Source organism: Leptonychotes weddellii, chromosome 8 (assembly GCF_054177405.1).
Source record: "Leptonychotes weddellii isolate Sample4059 chromosome 8, ASM5417740v2, whole genome shotgun sequence".
NCBI lineage: Eukaryota > Metazoa > Chordata > Mammalia > Carnivora > Phocidae > Leptonychotes > Leptonychotes weddellii.
In genome coordinates this window covers 116041957-116063869 of record NC_138376.1, presented here as the reverse complement: position 1 = coordinate 116063869, position 21913 = coordinate 116041957, and the positions used below count along the sequence as shown (strand labels likewise).

General features: G+C 46.3%; 1 protein-coding gene across 1 annotated transcript in view; it reads right to left on the bottom strand.

The window, feature by feature from the left end:
* Nucleotides 1-21913, bottom strand: part of PPP1R14C (protein phosphatase 1 regulatory inhibitor subunit 14C) — an 81790-nt gene that overhangs the window by 23419 nt on the left and 36458 nt on the right. The window contains exons 2-3 of the mRNA XM_081829150.1: nt 3475-3558; nt 1888-1920 (exon numbers count right to left, since the gene is read on the bottom strand). Of these exons, the coding sequence (XP_081685276.1) occupies nt 1888-1920; nt 3475-3558 (117 nt within the window). The remainder of the gene's footprint in view (nt 1-1887; nt 1921-3474; nt 3559-21913) is intronic.

Genomic DNA, 21913 nt, shown 5'->3' with positions numbered 1-21913 from the left:
CAAAATAGGATAATGCCTTAAAATTGAGTTTTAATAATAAATTTTATCCCAGAATTCTATATCATCAAAACTATTAATCAAGATACATTTTCATTCTTAAAAAGATTCAAAACATTTACCTTCTATGCATCTTTTCCCAAAAAGCTACTGGAGGATGTACTCCCACAAAAATGAGGAAGATTGGGACTTAAGAAACAAAGTATCTAACAGGACAACAGTGAACAAAAATCTTATTACAGTAGCTACTCAATAGACCCAGAGAATAACTTCTCCAGATTGTTGCATAGGGGCACCAGGAGGAAAGCCTGGGGTGGGGGCATAGTAATGACAGGTTTGAATATACAGAAAAGATACTACATGTTTAACAAAGATATTGGAGAGTTCAACAAAAAATAGCAATAGGTACTAGACAAAAATAAAAGACAAGAAACTATCAATTCCAGGAAAAACAAAGAGCTATACAGAAAAGGAGACATGGTCATATTTCACTGTTTGGCTTAGCAGTGAAAAATATCTGTTTAAATAATAATACTATAAACCTTGACCATTGATTCAACAAAATTCTGGTCAATAACTTTATTAAGGGGATAAAGGGAAATGAATTATGTGGAGAGTGAGAGAGCTATCATATTTCCCTTTAAGCCAATAAATGAAAAAAATAAATAGCAATTGCATATTTAGGAATACAAGAGTAAATAGTAGGAAAACAGCCAAAAGTATTGATGTATAAAACTATTTGAATATAAAATATAAATATAAAATATATACCTTTAGGAAGAGGGACTGAAGAATAGGAAAGGCAATGTTACTTTTCCTTTATAAGCCTAGTTGTATTTTTGGCTTTCAAAACTATGAGTATATACTACATTAATTAAAAAATATATTTAATAACTTTATAATTTTAAAATTAGAATTAAAAATCTCTATGACTGCAAGACACAATCAGCATAAAGGAACACTGGAGACTATAAGAATAAGGCTCAAATAAGTAATTGGTCTCAAGCCAAATGATCACAAAACACCCTAGTCATTTTAATCTTACACACTCTTGTGGAAGTATGCTTTCCTCTCACTTTGTAATTATATCACTTCAAAAAATCAGAAGTCCTACCACCATTGCTTTGATGTTGCAAAAAACATCTGATGGATCTTCTAATTTCTCTGATTTATCACAGGAACAAATGAAAAGGACTTCCTTTACCAATCTTTTCATGACTGATCAAATCCTTAATTTCTACACCATGCTTTCACTCTTTGGAATATACCTTAAATGCTTTGGTCTAATCAAACTAATACCCACTGTTTTTTATACTAATATTTATCCACTTGATGATAAATACACAAACAAAGCATAAAATTTCTTCTTCCAATAAAGACAATTCTTCTGAATGACAGATTCCACTTTAAGCTTCTTAAAAATGCATATCTATATACTAAAAGAATGTATTCTCCAGTTATAAATCTAACACTTTTACTGAAATGAGTCCAAACCCTCTCACAATTACCTTTGAATTTGGCTTTTAGGGATAATTGGGTGATGGTCATTAAGGAGGGCACTTGATGAAATGGGTGTCATATGCAACTGATGAATCACTAAATTCTACCCCTGAAACTAGTAATACAGTATATGTTAACTAAATTGAATTTAAATAAAGAATTAAAAAAAAAAAGACAAGCAACACACCCAATTCCATTAGTTTTAAGTCTTCCTGAACCAGGTATGCTTGGGCATTCATTTAAGGAAGTTAATAGTAGTCAAGCATGCATTTCACTTATGGATAATAATCACTAACCAAACCATGTATTGTTGTTTGGCTTTAAAAATACACAAATTGGTTTAATAAAAATGAATTCAAACACGGCATTTAGGAAAAGCGATTTCTTTACCTCTGTTGGTTTGTAGCAGTCTACAAGAGCTTCCTAGAATGAAATACACAGAAGGTAAGTTTGATTATTTGAAAATTCAGTATCAATTAAAAATCATTTTATCTTCATGGTGTTATTCTACACATGGTAAATCCAGATTTCATATCAACAATCTAGAATCGCACTTTATTTCAGCACCCGTTGGGTCATCTTGAAGATATCAAAAGTTGTACCTTCCTAGGCACGAATTCAGAACACACGTGCGCCTTCCCTTTGGCCTACCAACTGCTTAATAATAAACTGCATATGCTTAAGTTGAGACAGCCTGTGGGAAATGGTAATAATCACCCCTGACATGGAAAGCCAGGGGCCTGGCTGCAATTCAACCACAAACCACCTTGTCACACCTCTGCAGGCCTCAGTGTCCCCACCTGGAAACCAAAGCGGATGGCCTAAGTAGCTAAAGCCCCTTTGAAGTTCTCAATTTTAAAAAACCTTTTATATGTCATTACATTTTGTACAGATCTGGTGCCTGCTTTATTGTTTTTTAACTTTTGTAACTAGATGCTATCATGTCCCAACTAAATTTACAAACAAGAAATAATCATTAAGCTGAGACTGTTCACCACATGAGGGACACAAGTAATCATTAACACATTGAACACATTAATACATTAAAATGTGCCCTTTAGGGGCGCCTGGGTGGCTCAGATGGTTAAGCGTCTGCCTTCGGCTCAGGTCATGATCCTGGAGTCCCGGGATCGAGTCCCGCATCGGGCTCCCTGCTCCTTGGGAGCCTGCTTCTCCCTCTGCCTCTCTCTCTCTCTCTGTCTCTCATGAATAAATAAATAAAATCTTTAAAATAAAATAAAATAAAATAAAATGTGCCCTTTAATTGCCCTTAGAGATGACTTGCCATTGTTGATGACCAACAGCCGTTAACAGTAATTATCAGTGAATATTAAGAACAATGACAGGTCAGAAGCTAATTGGTTTTAGAAACTCCCAAATGCAAATTTTAAAATGATAGATTTGACCTCCTGTGAGAAAGGAAATAAATGTCGATTTGCTCTGGACTGAGGAAACAGGAGACAGTTCAACATCCACTGGTGTACTAGAAGGCTACCAGGTGAGCATACTCTAATAATATGTCTTTTATTAGATTGTAAACGATCTTCTCTAGAAACTGATTCCATGGGTGACAATAATCCACAACCGTGAGACCAGAGTCCTGGGTTTGGGTACTCTGGGTCTGGCTCAGCATCTCTTCCTCTCACATAACTGTGGAGCATCTCTTCCTTTCCTGGCAAATGAATTTCTGGAAGCAGAACCGGCTCTTTCTCCAAGAAGAGGTAGTTACGGAAGCGCATACCTGGTAGGTGGTTTGAGAACTGACCCGGTAGATTCAAGGCCTGCTTTACCATCAGAGACGCAGTGCAGGGGGACGGATACCTAGCACCCCACTGCTTTCCTCTCAGCAAACTGCCGTTGCTCAAGTCCTGGAGCTAACACCGCCCTAGGGCAGGATCAGTGTATGCCAGGTTCTGGAGACTCAAGCCAATTCAAGCATCCAAGACTGGCAAGTTCTAGATTTTGAAAGCTGCTTACCCGTAATTTTAAAGCTCTCTCTTCTTCACTGTCTGCATCAAGAAGATCATCAATGTCAATTTCTACTTCTGGCATTTCTTCTTCCTGGGGGGAGCAAATAGAAAGGCATTCTATTTAGTGAGCAACTACATTGCACCAAACCAATTTAGTTAACTTAAATAAATAACTAGATCATTAATGAAGGGTGGAGGTCAACAACTGGGGGGGAGGAGAGACCAAAAGGTAGAGGAGGGAAAGGAGGAGAAGGGGAGGAAGTAGGAGAAAGAGAAAGAGGGGAGAAAGGAGAAGCCAGAAGAAAACGGAAGAAAAGGAGGGAGGGGGTAAGAGGAAAGAAGAGGGGGAAAAGGAAGGGAGAGGGGAGAGGGAGCAAAGAAGATTTAAGAGTCACGAAGCAGTAGAAAGTAATATTTCAAAGATGACAACTTCCGACGTTCTGGTAGAAAACTACAATTATGAGGCTAGCATGGGACTCAGCAGATTACAGAAAGAGCAGTGAGAGTTGCAGCTTCTTACCCAACATCTACCCTTTGCTTGGTGGCTACCTGATCTTTATTCCAGATCCGCATCTCCCTTCGCAGCTCTGGGTCTGGGGGAACCTGATTCCGCAGATTTCTGAGGCATGGTGCTTGGGTCAGGATCACCCAGCTCCACCTACTGACTCCAGAGAGCCCAGGAAATCCAACGGAGACCCGAGGGGGTGCTGGGAAAAGATGCTCTTTCCACAAGAAGCATCCCTGCTCGCTCCTTCTAAACTGAAAGTGGAAAGGGGAAGCTCTTAGCCATAAATTACTGGCAGCCATCCTGCAACTACAAAGGGAGTGATCCTGATTCATGGTGGGCAGAGCAAGGAGAAAGAAGAACTCAGCGTCCTGGACAAGTCACTGAGTCACTGAGTCAAACCACCTCTGAAGCCCACCTACCTTTAAGTAAATCCCTATTCCTATTTCAGCCAACGTGAGTGAAGTGTAATATTCCTGCAACCAAAGACATCCAATCCAGAACAGAGGGCAAGAAAGTCCAGCTGGAATGTGGTGAAAGACGTCCCCAATTTGGAATCTGTACTTCCACCCCAGAGTAGGTCTTTGCTACCTCTTATTTCTATTGTCTGATCTGCGCCATTCTGAGAACACTGAAATATAATCGCATTTAGGAAAGTGCTGCAATTTTGCGTGTCACCTTCCCAGTAGGAGTCACCTCCTCCCCAGCTCCTCCCTGTCACAGGGATGTTTCTGCAGAAGCTAGAGAGAGACCTTTATGAAGGACATCTGGGCTTAGCCACCTGGTGCTGGCTGCATCACCTGGTCTTCAAGAGCAAGCCTCACTTCCTGAGTATCTCCTTTCTAGTAAAATGCATTTACTAATAGTGCTCAACCATTCTTTTTTTTTCTATTCCAATACAAAAGAGGACCCAAGCGTTTGGAGGAAACTAAGGAATATGATACACTGCTGTGAAATGATAAATGTATATACTGGTCTCGACCCCTGGTTCCTGGCACAGAGCTCCTAAAACCCTTATGAATGGGGGTGCCAACATTTGTTCTAACATTTAGTGTCTGATCTCAGTTCCTGACATAGAGCTCTTAAATCCCTTAGAATTTCCTGGCTGGTAGGAACATCTTGAGTCCTAATGAGGTGACTCTTGGTGGGCTCCTGGATGGGGGCTGGTCACAAGAAAGACCAAACCATGAATAGAAGTTTGGAACTTTCCACCATACCCCTCACCCATCCTTCCAGAAGGGGAGAGGGGCTGGAAATGGAGGTAGGTACAGATGTGGCCTCTATCCAGGCTGAGGATGCTGGGAGGATCCCAAGGCTGCACTCTGTGGTCAGGACGCTGGGAAAGAGCACACTGGATGTGCATGCTGCTTCCCTCCATCCATGGCTATCAGCCTCCCTGTCCGCCACCACATTCCCCCCCGCCCCCACCATGCTGGCGCTCTGTCACTCTGAGCTGCCCGTGCCCCACTTCCTATTTTTGTGTGTATGTGAAATCCCGGCTGAAAGGAGTCATTTAGGAAGCTACAGATGGTAGTACAGCTCTCAAGGGTCTATTAGACTTTCCACAGTGAAAGGACAGGTGGGTCCTGAAACATCAACAGAGAATCTCACTAGATTCTGAAACAGCCAGCAGTCCACAAACACAGGCCACAGCTGGGGAGCCCCAGTGTGGGCGGAGCCCACAGGGAACCTCCCCAGGCCAATGAATGCCGAACCAATGGCCATCGGCCCCTCGGAGCAGAGCCCAGCGCACACTGGGGTATGTTCTGGTAAATGTGGTTAGAGATTATTTCGGTTACATCCACAGCACAGTGTAGCTTTAAAAACTACCATATAAGGCCAAAATACCCACAGCCAGTTTCAGCTGATTCTACCCAAGAAAAGCTAAGTGAAAGAAATAAGCCCACAGATTTCTATCTAACGATCTACACAGAATCCTCCTCAGTTTCTCCACTCCTTCCCCAAAACAGTCGTGTGGGTTTGGCATTAATATTAGGTGTGAACACAAAGTCTGTATTTAAGTTAAGGTTCAATGTCCTCGAGCACAGGAAGCAGGATATAGAACCTGCTCAAGGAGTCACAGCTAAGGGAAGCCCAATGTCTGCTATTCTTAAAGGAAATGAAAGAATAAGTAAATAATGCTCTCCTCAGAACAGTACAGCAATGCGTTTCCCTGCAAACATTATCCAGCTTTGATGCCCTGCCAAATTCGGTCAAATGGGCCCTCACTTGTGCAGCAACACAGAGTCCCACCCACGCGGGAGGCATCTGCAATACTCTCATTAGGAATGCACTCAGCTCTTCCTCAGATGCTACATTTGGCCCATTTTCTCCAACCCTCGAGATCTGGGCTGTCCAATATGGCAACCACATGTGGTATTTTCATTACAATTCACTAAATGAAATACAATTAAAAATTCAGTTCCTCAGTCACATCAGCCACATTTTAGTGCCCAGGGGCCACATGTGGCCTGTGGCTCCTGCACAGATGTAGACCCTTTCATTCCATTGGACAGGACTGCCCTAGAGCCCACTTACCCCCTGGCCCAGACATTGGGAAGCAAAGCCTCCTTCCCTCTCAAAGGAGCTTGACAGAGTAAAGAAAATGCCCCGCATCACAAGGTCACTACCATTACCAAGGGTATGTGGCAGGGAGAACCTAGGCTTGGCTTTCCTGGTGCGAACTGTCTTCACCAACTGAGTAATTATAACAATTATTGGGCATGCACACTTTCTACCAACCTATGATGCTTCTCATTACCCCCACCCTGATCTGTCAATAGCTAGGAGTCCGAGCTCAGCATGCATGCCAGGAGGGTGGAGCAAGGGTGTGTTCTGAAGGTCGGTGATGCCAAAACCAAACCATGGGGCACAATGACATAGAGACATGAGTCATGGAGGTACACATGGGAGAGTCCTGGGGAGCAAAGACTGATCTAGTATCAAGTAGAGAATCCTATGTATATTTGGTATTTAAAATATCTAATGAGGAGTGCAGAAATATTCTACATTTGATTGAAGTACTCTTTAGCGCTTTTAAATGTATGGCGCAGTGTCACTGAATAAATAACTTTAGTGATAGATCACACCGTTGACAAAGGAGTAACCACAGCTACAGCTCACTCTGATGTCCCAGAGTTTAGTTGCGTTTGAGGATTTCCCCACATTAAAAATAGATCAGTGGTAATGGTGACAGTAAGTGAAATAATATCTTCAGGGTCCCTTTTCCAAGTGAAATAGTGGTTCTGGTGACAGTAAGTGAAATCATCTCTTAAGGATCCCTGGGCTAAGTCACCAGCTAACATACCTCCCTTTTAGTCAGAGGCCTTCCTGTTGGTACCCACAGAACAAGCCCCTTGATCATGACCATGCATCTTCCTGGTCATACATCTGTTGAGAATCCACTATATGCAAGGCATTGTGGGTCCAGCATTGTGAGACTCTGCCCAGGTGGGACTGTCAGTCTAAGCTCAAAACAAAATAACATGGCACCAAAAGAGAAAGACAAACCCCAAGTGCTTGAGAAATTAAGGAGAGGGAAACCTTCCACCGAGGGCTGCCTGGGAGGGTTTCACCAAGGAATGCATAAGCTAGCTTTGAGGAGTGGCAGGATTTGGACAGGATTAGAGGGGGAGGGAGATCACCCACAAAAGGCAAAATGGTACACAGGAGACAAAAATACAATGTGAGTTGTAAACATGGCTTGTAAAGAGGTCCTTGGCCTGGAAGTCACCCAGCTCTGTGCTGCCAATTTTAATGCCTGATGGCAAGCAGACAGGTAACAGAAATGAGCACTAAGGTAGCCTGGGGGCGCTATAAGGAGTAGTGGGGAGCATGGCAAACTGGAGAAAACATGCCCTGAAGAAAGACAGCAAAGAACACTCCATTCCTGCCAATTGTGACCTTCCTTTTAGGAACGTGTGCTTAGTGCCTCCAGATTTTCTAACTTTTCAGGAGAAGTTGAAAATACAGATTTTTAATATAAAACTATCACAATATTTTAAAAGTTGGTTAACAATTCCTTAAAATCCTGTAAAGGACAAACAAAATCCATCACCCTGCAGGCTGCAGTTTTTTCCTCATCCTGCAGAGGCTAGTCCATGGAGGGCTCCAGAGCAAGGGTGGGAAATGCCTCAAGGGGAGCCCACCCAGCTGCAGGGCTGAGGGCAAAGGGGAGGAGGGGAGGAGATGAGGAGGCTGCTGAGAAACACACACTCAGCCCAGCGTGAGCCAACCGGGCTTGAATGAGTTGTGGCAAGAACAAAAAGATCTTAAACCACGATTAACAGGGAGGGAAAACAGATGGCATTTGGAGCTGAGCTGGGTGGCAGATGAGGGAGAAGGAAAAGGTAAGAGAAAATCCAGGTTTCGAGCCCGAGAGGTGTTGGAGGAAAATGCAGTAATAAGGAGCACATCTGGGACCTGGAGGGCAGTTAACAATCCAACAAGCAGTTCAGAGATAAGCCATTTGCAATACCCTCTCCCCCCAGCTCCCAGCCCGTGAGCAGATGTGGGAGCCGCAGGACCCCCATGGCGCCACCATAAAGGGACACACTGCAGGCCCAGCCCTGTGCAGGCAGAAGCTGTAGCCTGGAGGCGGCCGCCTCGGCTGAGAGCACACAACAGGCCCGGGGATGAGGATGCACTCGGGCCACCCACACGGTCTCCCGAAGCACGGCCAGCCTGTGGAAACACACACACCCTCACGCACGTGCACACACTCTCATGTGTGCACACACTCGCACACATACATATATGCGTCCCATGTGCATACACACACTCACACGCACACTCGTGCACCTACACTCATGCACTCACTCACATATGCACACACTCACATGCACACACTCACATACACCCACACCCATAGTCTCACAAGCTCACACACTCTCTCACATGTGCACACACTCTCTCACATGCACACACTCACATGCTCACACACTCTCACATGCATGCACTCACATGCTCACGCACTCTCATGTGCACACACACTCACATGTGTGCACACACTCACATACCACATGCACATACACTTCTAACTTGCCAGAAAATTTACACCATGAACCCTGTCAAGTGTGTTTGTATTAAAAAATATATATATACAAATGCTCACTTCTCTCCACAGCAGCGATAGGGGCAGGAATGCTTGAGATAAAACAGCTTGAACATGGATTGTTGTTTTCCAGCTCTGTGACCCACAGCCTAATGGCTCCCTGAATGTGCCAGAGGCTCATGGTTCTCAGCAAGTCCACAGCTCCAATAGGGCTGTGATCAGAGCCTGTGACCCTGGCAGCCCCGGACGGACACACGCGGGGCGGGACACGATCAGAGCCTGTGACCCTGGCAGCCACGGACGGACACACGCGGGGCGGGACATGATCAGAACCTGTGACCCTGGCAGCCCCGGACGGATACACGCGGGGCAGGACACACGGGGGGCAGGGGTGGGCAAGGGCCCATTCCCACAGCCAGCACTTCTGAGCACTCCCCCTGCTGTAAGTGCGCAGGGGACACTGGCTTAGGAAGAACAGAGGGGAGCTGAAGTTGAGGGATTCTGTGGGTTCCCTATGAAAAGATTTACATTCCATGTTTTCATTTTAATGACAATCCCAAAAATTTCTGTAAGCAAGCATATTTATTCTAAGAATCGTCTGGATGGGCATCCTTTAACCTTTAACTCGACTCTGTGTCTACACGTGGGCATCAGGCAGAATTCCTTTAACTGTCATGGGCTAATGAGTAATACCAAATAGATATAGTACCTGTTAGATTCATACCTTGGTGACTTATGCCCACCAGGTGAAGCCAGAAGACATCTCTTACAGGACGTGCAGGGGCAGGGCTGGGCCTCCTTCCTAACCTCGAAAGGAGTGACTTAGCCATCACACTAAATTCATGTTGTGTGCTTGAATTCCATCCGCTGGGTGCTTTCTGGCTAATTTGCAATTTCGATTTGATTTTATAACTGGAAAAACCATAAGCATCAAGAGTTATGCTTGGTTTTAAGTGGCACAGATTTAAATATTATAATATTACATGTTTAAATCAGCCCTGGAAACTGCAAGAAATCTTTTCCACTTAAAAAAGGAGCCTAGCCTGCCCTTCGGCACATCGCTGTGGAATTTCAAGACATTGGGGACAAAGAGGAGATCCTGGAAGCTTTCAGAAAGGAAACAGGTCACACAGGGGCAGGGAGAGAATCTGCGTCATCAGGCAAGGGAGCAGTAATTCCAAAATCCCGTAGGGAAATGATTTCCAAACTGGATGCCTCCCTGCCCACAAACTGCCAACGAAGAGTTGGAGAAACACCACAGACATTTCAAGACACATCACGTTTTACATCTTAATAGACTGGCCTCCCATCTGGGGAAGAAGTGTTCCAGCAAAACAATGAAATAAACTAGGAAAGGCATCTGTGGTGGTAGATGGTGCAGGCTGGAGGGCATACTCTCAAATGAAGCCCAAGGAGGGAACCTGGGAGGCCAGGAAGTGAAGAACAAAGCACATGGGGCCTCAAAAGCTGGGAAGCTGAGCAGAAAGAATGGAGCCGAGCCTAATGGGTAACACGGGCTTGGGGACCACCTCACACCTGCCTGGGTGGCCAGGCATTCAGAGGGGCTGGAAGAGGATGGCCTCCCGTGGAACCAAAATGGGGGAAACACGTGTAGGTCATCCCAGCTCCAACACCCTTGGTAAATGGTGTGATCCCATGTTACCAGTCTTTCCCTAATACCCACTTATTTTAAAATTTAAATAAGCTTCAAGGGTTGAAGCTGGCTCCAAGCCAAACAGTAATATCTCCCAAACTCTTCTCTTAAAAAAAAAAAAATGAAACAGCCTAACCAAACTTTATCCTATGGTAAAGGGATGGTTAAGATAATGTCCACAGAGGATGCTATTCTTGCTGCGCAGAAGAGCAAGTCTGTACCTCCCTTTATCCCACACACCCCACAGCTGAAGTTCATCTCTGGAGCACCCAGAGCACCCAGGCACTGTCACGACCCTCATCCACCTAGCACCCCACACAGAGCATCACCCCATTCCTCTCGGGCAAGAAAACATGGTGTGATAAGGGTGAGCAACACTGACATTATTTTATAAACACCATAAACTATGTTTTAATTTGTCGAGAGTTCACTTGCTTGATTTGGTATTATCTTGCTATTATCACTGAGCAAATTACTTGCCACACCGTCTCATGTCAGAGCAGCCCAGGGCACAGCTGCTGTCCTAACCATCAAAAATAGAAAATGAATACCAACTCATAGATAGGAAGATTCACGTTACTGGTCTCATGAGATTATTCTAGAACTAGGCACATCTACAGCAAACGCTAAGAGCACCAGGCAGATCCATGTGACATCTACTGACTGCATACCTACTACCTGCCAAGCACTTTCTAGATGCCAGAGAGAAAGAACAGACAAGTGACAAAAATACCTGTTCTTGTGGAGATCAAACCCTGGTAGGGGAAGACAGACAATAAGCACGTAAGGACCACATACCACATAGCAAATGGTGATAAATACTTTAGAGAAAAAATAGGCAGAGGAGAGGGACAGGGAATAGCAAGGCTAGAATTTTACCTAGGGTGAGAGAAATATCTGAATAGAAGACCTTGAAGAGAGTGAGGGAAGCCAGGTCAGATGTCTGGAGGAAGACGTCGAGGGGGACAAGCAAGTGCCCAGGTGTATCTGAGAAGCTGCAAGGAGTCGGGGGTCACTCTAGTGGGCTTGGGGTGGGGACCCTGTAAAGACTGACTTGTCCCCTGAGTGAGAGAAAAGCCGAGTTTGAGCAGAGTGGTGGCGTGATCTGATTCACCTCTTAGAAAGGATCACCCTGGGCTGTGCGAGGAATGGGGGTGAACAGAGTCACGTAGAAGGTGGCAGAAATCACCTGGTAAGAGACAACGTGCCTTAGACCAGGCGACAGTAGCACAATATACATTCTCTTCTTACCTGGGTCATGGCTACTCCAGACCTCAAAGAGCAGACCGCATACATGCAGCTCCCGCCATTCCCGAGGCTGGGGAGCTAGAGCATTCCGCTAGGTGCAGGTGTCAAGGACACGCCTATCAAGCAGCAGCAGGTGGGCACAATCGTGGGTGGGAGCCGCTGGGACGCAGACTCGGGTGTTGAGGGCCAGCATTTAGGTGAGGGGGTGCCCGGGCTGAGAGGTCAGGGGTGGCCACTGAGATGCTAACGAAAGGAGCTGTGTGGGAAAGCAGCAGGACAGCACCGAGCCCAGCCAGGGAGGTGCCTTCCCAGATCTGAACCCCATTCCCCGCCCTGCCCCCCACCCCGTGTCAATTGTTCCTCCGCTGAAGGGCTATGCGGGCAGGCCTCCACCACCCCCAAATCTCTGCCCCTCCTAAAACCTGACATGTAGCGATTCATTTTCACAAGTGATCATCTCTGGCAAGGGAGGTTGGAGAGAGACAGACCCAGGTTCAATTGCATTCCTGCCACTTACAACCTGTGCGAGCTGGAGCGAGGTAGCTCACCCTCCTGACCCTTCTTTCCCACACCTGTAAAATGGGGCCGAATAGAAAAAGCCAGCGCGATGGTGCCAGGGCTCATCGCATCAACTCAAGGATCAGTAACACGACCTCAGACGTGGCTAAGGTTTCTGAGCACTTCTGATCAGCTGATCCCTCTTTTAAAAAAATTTAATGTAAATGTCTCTTCCGGGGCATCTTTCACTCCTTAGGCCTGAAAATTGCATGTAAAGACCTAACACATCACCAACTTATTCAAAACCACAAGGATTACAAGGGTGGAGGGAGAAATGTAAGCAAAAATCCCCAGAGGCAGAGCTTTCTGGAAACAATAACACTTTGCGTTTCTTTCTTTCTTTTTTTTTTTTTTTAACAGTTTGCGTTTCTACGGATGAATGCTAAACATGCACAGCTGGTCATGAACAATGCCAAAGTGACAAGAAAAAAAGCAGAAGTTGGTATCCTAAGAAGGTAGCTGACAATAAGGGAGAGCTAAGGCAGTTCTTAGAGATGGCGAGGACAGCCTTCTTAGCCATGGCAGAATGGATGTCCCGAAGGTTCTGGTTGCATTGAATAGACGGCCACCATCCTCATGCTCCCTGCACTGATTCACAGCAGTGGGACCCCTCTAGGTCCCCAGCTCCCCCGCCCCCCAGCAGCACCTGCATCACCAGGAGCACCGCGTGCAAGCCCTCAGGCCAGTCCTGAGGGAGCTGGTGGGCACACACATTCAGAGGCACATCAAGCAGAAGACAGGAGGGATCAGGCAGGTCAAGAATGTGGACAAGACAGCTGGGCAATGAGCTCAAGTTGCTATGGGGCTGCGGGCAGCCGCTAAGGACACGGGGAGAGAATAAAGGGCTGTTCCAGAAGAGAGGGCTGGTGTCACCCACGGAGAGCAAGAGGCATTGGGCATGCAGCCTGTCTCTTAAGAAGTCACACTTGGCTATGTCCTGCTTCTCCTCCATTTAGTAATACAGCCGAGACTGTCTTTGGATAGAAGGTGATCCATTCCTACGTTTTTAGAAAAACTGCTTAAAGGCCAAGCAGAGCTCTTCAGGCTGGAAACACTTCAGACCCAGGGTGTCACAAAGGCACATGCCTGTTCCAGCTCAGTTCTTAGATGGCAGTCCTCCCACACTATCAATCCTGTCACCACACTGCGCGTGACTGAATCATTCCAATGGGAATCCGGGGGGCCAGGGTGTTGGATTTCAGGAACACAGAATACTGAATCTGAACATTTTCCCATCTCCTATCTTGAGAAAGCTCCTAAATCTGCTATGGCTACCTGTGTTCGGGGTTGACAGGTACACAGAAGAGGAAGACTGAGAAGATGATGTGGAGCTGCCTTTTGGAAGCGATGCCAGGCACTGAAAAGAAATTGCTATTCCCATCTGGAGACCTCCAGGCACAGACCAGCAGGCAAGGCCCACTTGCGGAAGACTATGGGTGAAATGAGCTCTCAAGCCACAAAAAGACATGGAGGAACCTTATTATACCTATTGCTAAGTGAAAGAAGCCAACCGGAAAAGGCTACATACCATAGGATTCCAACCATATGACGTTCTGGAAAAATGCAAAACTATGGAGACAGTGGAAAGATCAGTGGTTGCCAAAGGCTTGGGGGAAAGGAGGGGTGACCAGGTGGGGCACAGGGCAATTAAGGGCAGTGAGATTGTATGACATTGTAATGGTGGAAAAATGTCGTTAGTGTCAAGTCCATAGAAAGTACAAAACACAGAGTGAACCCTAATGAAAACTCTGGAGTTTGGCATGATAAAAATGTATCAAAATCCTTTTTAAGTGGAAGGCAGGCAGGAACAAGAGGTTCCCCCCCCCACACACACACACCCTAAGAGGAAACCACCCTTAAAAAGATTTTGCACCCGCCCTGGAAGGAGCCCTCCACCCTTTCCCATATGATAGATAGGTGACAAAAACCTGATTGGGTGACAGGTGCAGGGAGGGTTAATCAGATTCAAACAGCCTGCCAATGAACCCATAAAAACCCCTAGACTTAGAAACTCCGGCGGCAATCCCCTCGGATCCCCTCCCTCCTTGGGAGCTTTGTACTATCCCTTTGCTATCGCTCAATAAACCTTGCTTTGCTGCCCACCAAAATATCATATATTGATATATATATATCAATACTGGCTCATCTGTTGTAATAAATACACCAGACTAATACTAGATTTAACAACAGTGGAAGAAGGGGGAGGGGAAGGGATGCCGAGGGGGTGTATGGGGGTACTTTCCGGAAGCTCAGGTACCTTCTAGGGTACAGGTGAGAGCTCAGGGCCACCCCTCGGGACATTCTGCCTGAGGAGCAAAATTTGCCAGAAGTTCTTTCATTACCTTCCTCACATGGAGTCTTGCTCCAAGAGCCACACTGGGATCAGAGGGCAGGTCCCTGGGCACACTGGGCACAACTGACTTCGCTCAAAGTCACCTCTCTGTAGCCAGGGTAGCAACTTTCAGAACACAAATCTGTCACTGCCCTGTCACTGCCCTGCTGAGGACCTTTCGGTGGCTTCCCATCAAACTTAAAACCAAAATTCCTAGCACAGCCTACAAGACGTGCTGGGTGCCAGGCCCCACCCCCTGCTCCGCCCCATCCCCGATCCCTCAACATGCTCCCCACCTAGGCCTCCACAGGGCCTTTGCACATGCATGTGTGGTATGCTCTTCTCATTATCTGAAGTCAACAGTCACTTCCTAAGGGGAAACTTCCCTGGTCTCACTTGGGACAAGGTCAACCTCCTAACCCCTGAAACTGTATTCCTAAGGCCACAGACTTCTTTGTTGCATGTACCACACAGGTAAAATTTTACATTTGGTGTTATCCCTCCCTAAACTGTACGTCCCTAGAGCAGTGCCTTGCACAGTGCCGGGCACATAGGAAGCCCTTGATAATCATTTTTTGAATTAAAGATCGAACAGTTCACTGAGTTAGGTACGATCCTCACTGCGATTTCACAGAAATGTTTGAGTATCTTGACTCAGGGACTGAGGGCTTAGTTTCAAACTCAGACACCCTGACCCCAATCTGCATGGCTTTATGCCAACACGTGTTCTATGCCTTTCAGGATGCAGCCATGCTGAGCAAAAGATTTGTCCCTGCTGATTTCAGTGACTTTGGGAGCAGCACGAGAATGGCAGAGCCCTTTCCGGAGGGCTGGACAGCAGCCAGAGGGCCCGCCGGGGATGGCCTCCCTGTCACGGCGGGCTTTGGGCACTCCAACACATCAGAAATAGCCAAGGCACTCACCAATCTGGAACCCAGCAGGTGATTCCAAGTTTCCATGGAACACACCCTTTGTGAAATACACACGAATGGACTCGGGGTTCTAGGGCAAGTTTGGGATATGACTAACCATTTCCAGAGAACATGCTAACCCCCCAGCTGGAGACCTGAGCCTCACACGTTACAAACATGGTGGAGATGGTTGATGTAAGTACTGCTATTCCCTGGGCCTGTCACAGAAAAGCCCACATCCACACCGGAGGATATGATCCAAAGGGACAGGCAGCCGGGTCTGGGCAAGGGACCCAGTGTCTGTACTAGTCTACACTACCTGTCAGTCAACAGTGGGAAAGGAGTGTTCCCCAGACTGGGAATGGGAGCTGGACAGATCGACCCCAGGGTGCCAAGGATAAACCTAAGTCTTGGACAGGGAAGGAGTCAAGACTATAAGGGAGGGGGAGAAAAGGCCAATTGTTCTACAGAAGCAAGTAATTAGGACCCCGACTCCTTGAGAAGTGGCTGTGATATAGTCCAGTCTCCCAGGGCTACAATAGAATTTATTTAAGATCTGGTACTTGGGAAACTTAACTGATTTTTAATGGTACATCTAGTAATTTTGTTGTTGTTGTTACTGCTCTCCTATAAAAGTACTCAGTTTTTTAAATGTCAACTGGTTTCAGCCATGCCACTGAATATTTAGAGGGTACTTGAAGAGAATGGTAAAGTGTCCCCACGGGACTCGATGGGGTGGTACAAAAGAAATCAAAGGTGTGGAAAATTCCAGGTGTGTGATCAAAGCAGTGGGAATGAGTCAGAGTTCCTTCCTCGATTGTTGACTCCCCACCTGAAGAGCCTACTTCCAGAGCACTCGGCGGCTAGAAGCAGGAAGTGCTCTTTCTCAAGTCCTGACTCACAGAACACCTGCCTCAGAGGCCCCTATGAAAATGCAGATCCCTGGGCACCATCCTCCCTCAGAGCCACTGGACCCCAGCACGTAAGGAGGAGCTCAGAGTCTACACAGGTTGACAGGGGCCACAGAGGATTCACAAACCAATTAGTCGGCAAACCACTGCTTCAGAAGGCGCTGAGCGTCTTTGCAGAAAGGGAAGACACCCCACGACAGAGAGTGACAACAAAAAGGAAGAGCCACTCCTCACATACGGTCGCTGATCTCCACTCCCCGTCTAGAACCTTCATTCTACCATTACAGGCTGGGTGCTGAGGATTCCACGGTCAACAAGACAGGAGACCCCCACCTGCCGTTTGCAGGGCAAGACAAAGGCAAATGGCAGCTACACAAAAGAACACCGTGGAACGTCGTTTGGCTGTGGAAGCAAAGCTCAGACACACAAGCGCGAAGCGGCCTCTCCATCCTGACTAAATCAGGGGCCCCCCAAGGACCGAGCCCTGCCCAAGGCCACTGCTCATCTCTGCTTCTCCTAGACCCTCTGTGAACAGACGGCACTGCTGGGCCCTCGAGAGTCCCTCAGCTCCTGCTGGCGGCTCCATTTTGAAAACGAGTCCCCAAAACCCATCTTCCGCGGCATTTGTCATTGTGCAGGTCTTAAACACAGGATGAGGCGAGATGGGGGAGAATGCCGAGGGAAACAAAGCTCGGGCAGGGGAACCGCGCCCCCCACACAGCTCTCAGCAAGGAGCAGCCCCCTGGCCCCGCGGAGGGACGTTTCCTGAAACCGGGTAGCCAGGGCACGCACAAAAGCCCGAAGCCAGCTCTCCTCCTCGCAGCCTGTGGCAACAGGGGGACAGACGTCAGAACCAGATTGTTTCCACACTGGAAAGCAACGCTTCAACCACTTGGATACCCACCAGCGGACATCCCATAACAGTCTGAAATCAGCAATTCGCCAATCCTATAAAACAACCCTTTAAACTCTGGGGCCACCTGCACCCATCTCCCTAATCGGCCAGATCCCAGGCAAGCAGTGAACATTCAGTTCCGTTCAAACACTTAGTGCCTTCCCCACACGAGCCGAGTGCCCCCTGGAGCCAGAGATCCACTGGTGTGGCCCTTCTGGGAGTGACTGCTGATGGAAGGAGGCACACGGCATGACTTCCTAGACAAACACCAGCAACTGGAAGGTCCGTCTTCACCTGAATTCAACGGGCCAGAGCTGAGCCTCTTACACTGGGCTCTTCTGACTTTTTCCTCCCCAAGAAAATACTCCCTCATCCTTCACCTCTATGAGGCCTGAGGAAAGCGAGTTCAGGAGACAATCTTGTAAACACTGGATTGAGATTTGAGTGGCCCCCTGAGGCTGAAGTTTTGAGCCTTGGTCTGTGGCAGGTGAGAGGTTATATTTATGTGAAGGGGCGGGGAGGGAAAGAAAGAGCATCCAGACCTTCCTTATACCTAGAAACTCTCATCTGTCTTCCAAAATGCTGTCAGCCCTGATTGTGAGAGAGGTTCACCTTTGATCCCAGGCAAGTAGCACAAAATACAATTCCAGTCATTCTAAAAACGCCAATTCTGTTACTCTGATCCATCGCAAAGTAAGCTTCAACTAAGAAGACAGCAAGCTGTTACCTCATCTGCATCTGTCACTTTTGCTACTGGAATAGACACTCATTTAATGGCAGATGCACAGAAAGAAAGGGATGCCATGCTTTATTTTTGATTTCCACAAACGGACTGATTGAACTACAGATCTATTTTTCAAAGGAAAAAAGCAGTGGCAAATAACAAAGGTGTAAATGCCTATGCTGATCTATGTTTTTATTCCCAGAAAGAGGTGTGACATGGACAAATCTTTCCCCAAATCCTTATTTAGTTTCTTCTGGGAGAGAATAATTAGGATTGAAGATGACATCCTCAAAACAACCTTGCAAATTAAAAACAAAAAACAAAAAAACAAACCAAAAAAGTCCTTGGAACAGAAATTAGATTCAAGAATCCGATGCCCTGCTACTCTGCTAACTTTTGACATCAATGAGAGAGGAAACAAAATGCCTCACACCTAGTGGGTACTCCATAATTATCTATTGAGTGACTGACTGCATGATTTATTCTGAGTCCCAATGGCTCTTTGCACTAGCAAGCTAATTCAGTTGTTATGAAGGCAAGCACGGTGGAAGATTTATGATTGTCCAGTTACCCGGAATGACCATAAATCCTTGCCAACCTCTAGGCTGTTCCAAGCAGCCCAGCTAGGAGTTCGGCAGGCATAATGACAGTATATTGTGATGATGCCCTTTGGAAAGCCTTGGCGGCACTCTTCTTTAGAAACTGAAGGTCTACCAGGACTACTGTTCTCAGTCCGCCTTTATAACACAGACCAGGAGAATCCCATCCCTCTACTCACGGAGATGGTTTCGTCAGCCCAGACAGGGACCAGGCTGAAGGATCTCAGGCCTTCTATCCTCGGTATCCAGTGCACATCAGGAGATGGGGTGAAGGTCATTCGGGCTGGCCACTGTCCATGACCTGACACTATTAGGACCTGGACCTCCCGTCCTCTGGCCTCCCACAGCTCTGTAGTCACTGGCACATTAAATTTCATCATGATCCCTAGCACATTAAAACCCTAAAACCCATCAAGACATATATCTGTTTTCTCCAATAGCACATTAAGAGCTCCTTGAGGGCAGGGACTATATTTTGTTTATTTTGTAACACTCATACCTATCTGGCCCACATATATGCACAGTGAATTTTTATTGAGTGAATAAATGGAAGCTCTCACCAAAATAAAATACTTAGGCCCAGAACTACCTTTAGACACATTTTCTAGAATATTGAGGTTAAGAAAAAGAGGAATTCCTATAACTGCATGAATACTTAATTTCCTCTTGAAACTGGCCCAGAATTAGAGATAAAATGGTGGTGCAGGTTTATGTAAGAAAGGCTGGCTATAAATAGCAACGGCTTTAGCTGTGTAAGTAAAGAAAATGTGAGGGAAAGTAGACATATATTCTTTTCATAACTCTTGCCTTCATTGATCGAGAGACAATGACACAGACAGCCTCTTGGATCAGTTATTATATTTATGAACTGGCCCCATCTCACCTTTAAATTTGTCAATAACTGTATTCAACATGCATAAGTACTTAAACGAGTAGTCTTCCCCCTTTACTCACTGAGATGCCAAAGAATAGCAAATATCTACCACCAAGCAATTTTTTTTTAAAGATTTTATTTATTTATTTGACAGAGAGAGAGACAGCGAGAGAGGGAACACAAGCAGGGGGTGCGGGAGAGGGAGAAGCAGGCTTCCTGCCGAGCAGGGAGGCCAATGCGGGGCTCGATCCCAGGACCCTGGGATCATGACCTGAGCCGAAGGCAGACGCTTAACCGACTGAGCCACCCAGGCGCCCCACCAAGCGATTTTTTTAATTTTTAATTTTTTTTTTTTACTGAAGTGTAGTTGATGTACAATATTGTATTAGTTTCAGGTGTAGAACACAGCGACTCAACATGTATATACATTACAAAGTGATCTCCATGGTAAATGTAGCGACCATTCCTCACCATACAAAGTTGTTACATATTACCAACTATATTTCTATATACTCGACATTGTATCCCTGTACCTTATTTATTTTATAACTGGAAGTTTGTACCTTTTGTTCCTTCTCCTATTTTGTTCATCTGCCCCCTCCCCAGCCCCACGCTGTTCCAGCAACCACTGGATTGTTCTCTGTATCTATGAGTCTCTTTTGTTTTACATTATTGTTCATTTGTCTTGTTTTTTAGATTGCACATATAAATGAAATCCCAGGGTATTTGTCTTTTTCTGACTTACTTCACTTAGCATAATACCCTCTGGGTCCATGGCAAATGGCAAGATTTCATTCTTTTTTGTGGCCAAGTAATATTCCATTGTATATAAATACCACATCTTCTTTATCCACTTATTTTTTGATGGACACGCACTGCTTCCATATCTTGGCTATTGTAATAAGGCTGCAGTGTACACAGGGGTCCGAGGGCTAATCCCTGAGGCCTCCGGTGGGTAAAATTAGAAGTGTGAGAGCCAGCAACGGAACAGGAAAGAGTTTGATGCCTGGGAAGCCAGAAGAGGAACGTGCCTTAAGGAGGAGGGAATGAGATCAACTGTGTCAAAGTCTGAAAGTAAGACAAGGACCGAGCCTGGGCCATTGGGTTGAGCAACACAGAAGTCACGGTTACCTAACAAAGCAGCTTCGGAGCAGGGCTGGGGCGGAAATCCAGAGTCAATTCAAGACACAATGGGAGACTAGGACCGGGTTTGGTGTTCAAGAATGCAGTCATCCCACCCACCATCTGCAATTTCAAATACCTGTGGTCAACGGCGGTCTGGAAGCAGATGACCCTCCTTCTGACCAAGCAGAAGGTCAAGAGCAGCCTAGTGCTACGTCACAATGCTTACGTCATTCCCCTCCCCTCATCTCATCATGCAGGCATCGAATCGGCTCACTCATCACAAGAAGCAGGGTGAGTACCGTGCAATGAAGATATCGTGAGAGAGAGAGAGAGAGACAGACCACCTTCACAGAAGTTTTATTACAGTATTTTGTTGTAACCATTCTATTTCATTATTAGTTATTGTTGCTAACCTGATACAATGTCTAATTTATGAATTAAACTTTATCACAGGTAAGCACGTATGGGGCAAAAACGAAGTATGTACAGGGCTTGGTGCTGGGAACCACTGCAGACATCCACGAGAGGTCTGGGAATGTATCCCCTGCAAAAGGTTGGGGGGTGGTGCACTGTGCAGAAAACTTTCTCGAGTTGTTTTGAAGAAAAGGACAAGGTTGCTAACTAAAAGGAGGAAGTGGGGTCAAGAAAGGATTTTAGTTTTTTGTTTTTTTTTTTTAAGGATGAAGAAAGAATAGCATGTTTATACTCTACGGGGAACGAAACGAAGCAGGAAAGTGAGGGGAAATTACCGGAACAATATCCCTGAGTAGGCCAGAAGGGTGGAGTCCACTGCAGAAGGGAGGGTCTCTTTCTGGGGCCTCATACAGCTCATCGGCCGTGCTAGGAAGTGAGCAATGTGTGTGGGCACGCGAGCCAGCGGGGCACTGGGAGCGCCCTCCGACTGTCCCCATTTTCTCAGTGGGAAACCAGAAAGCCGAGGTGAGGCCTGCGAACAAGGTGCCGAGGAAGGCAGCTGCCCTCTGGGAGAACTGGAGAGCAGCCAGCCTGGGCAAACGCAGTGCATGTGCGGGGCCTGCCTCTAGCTGGTCGTCGCGAA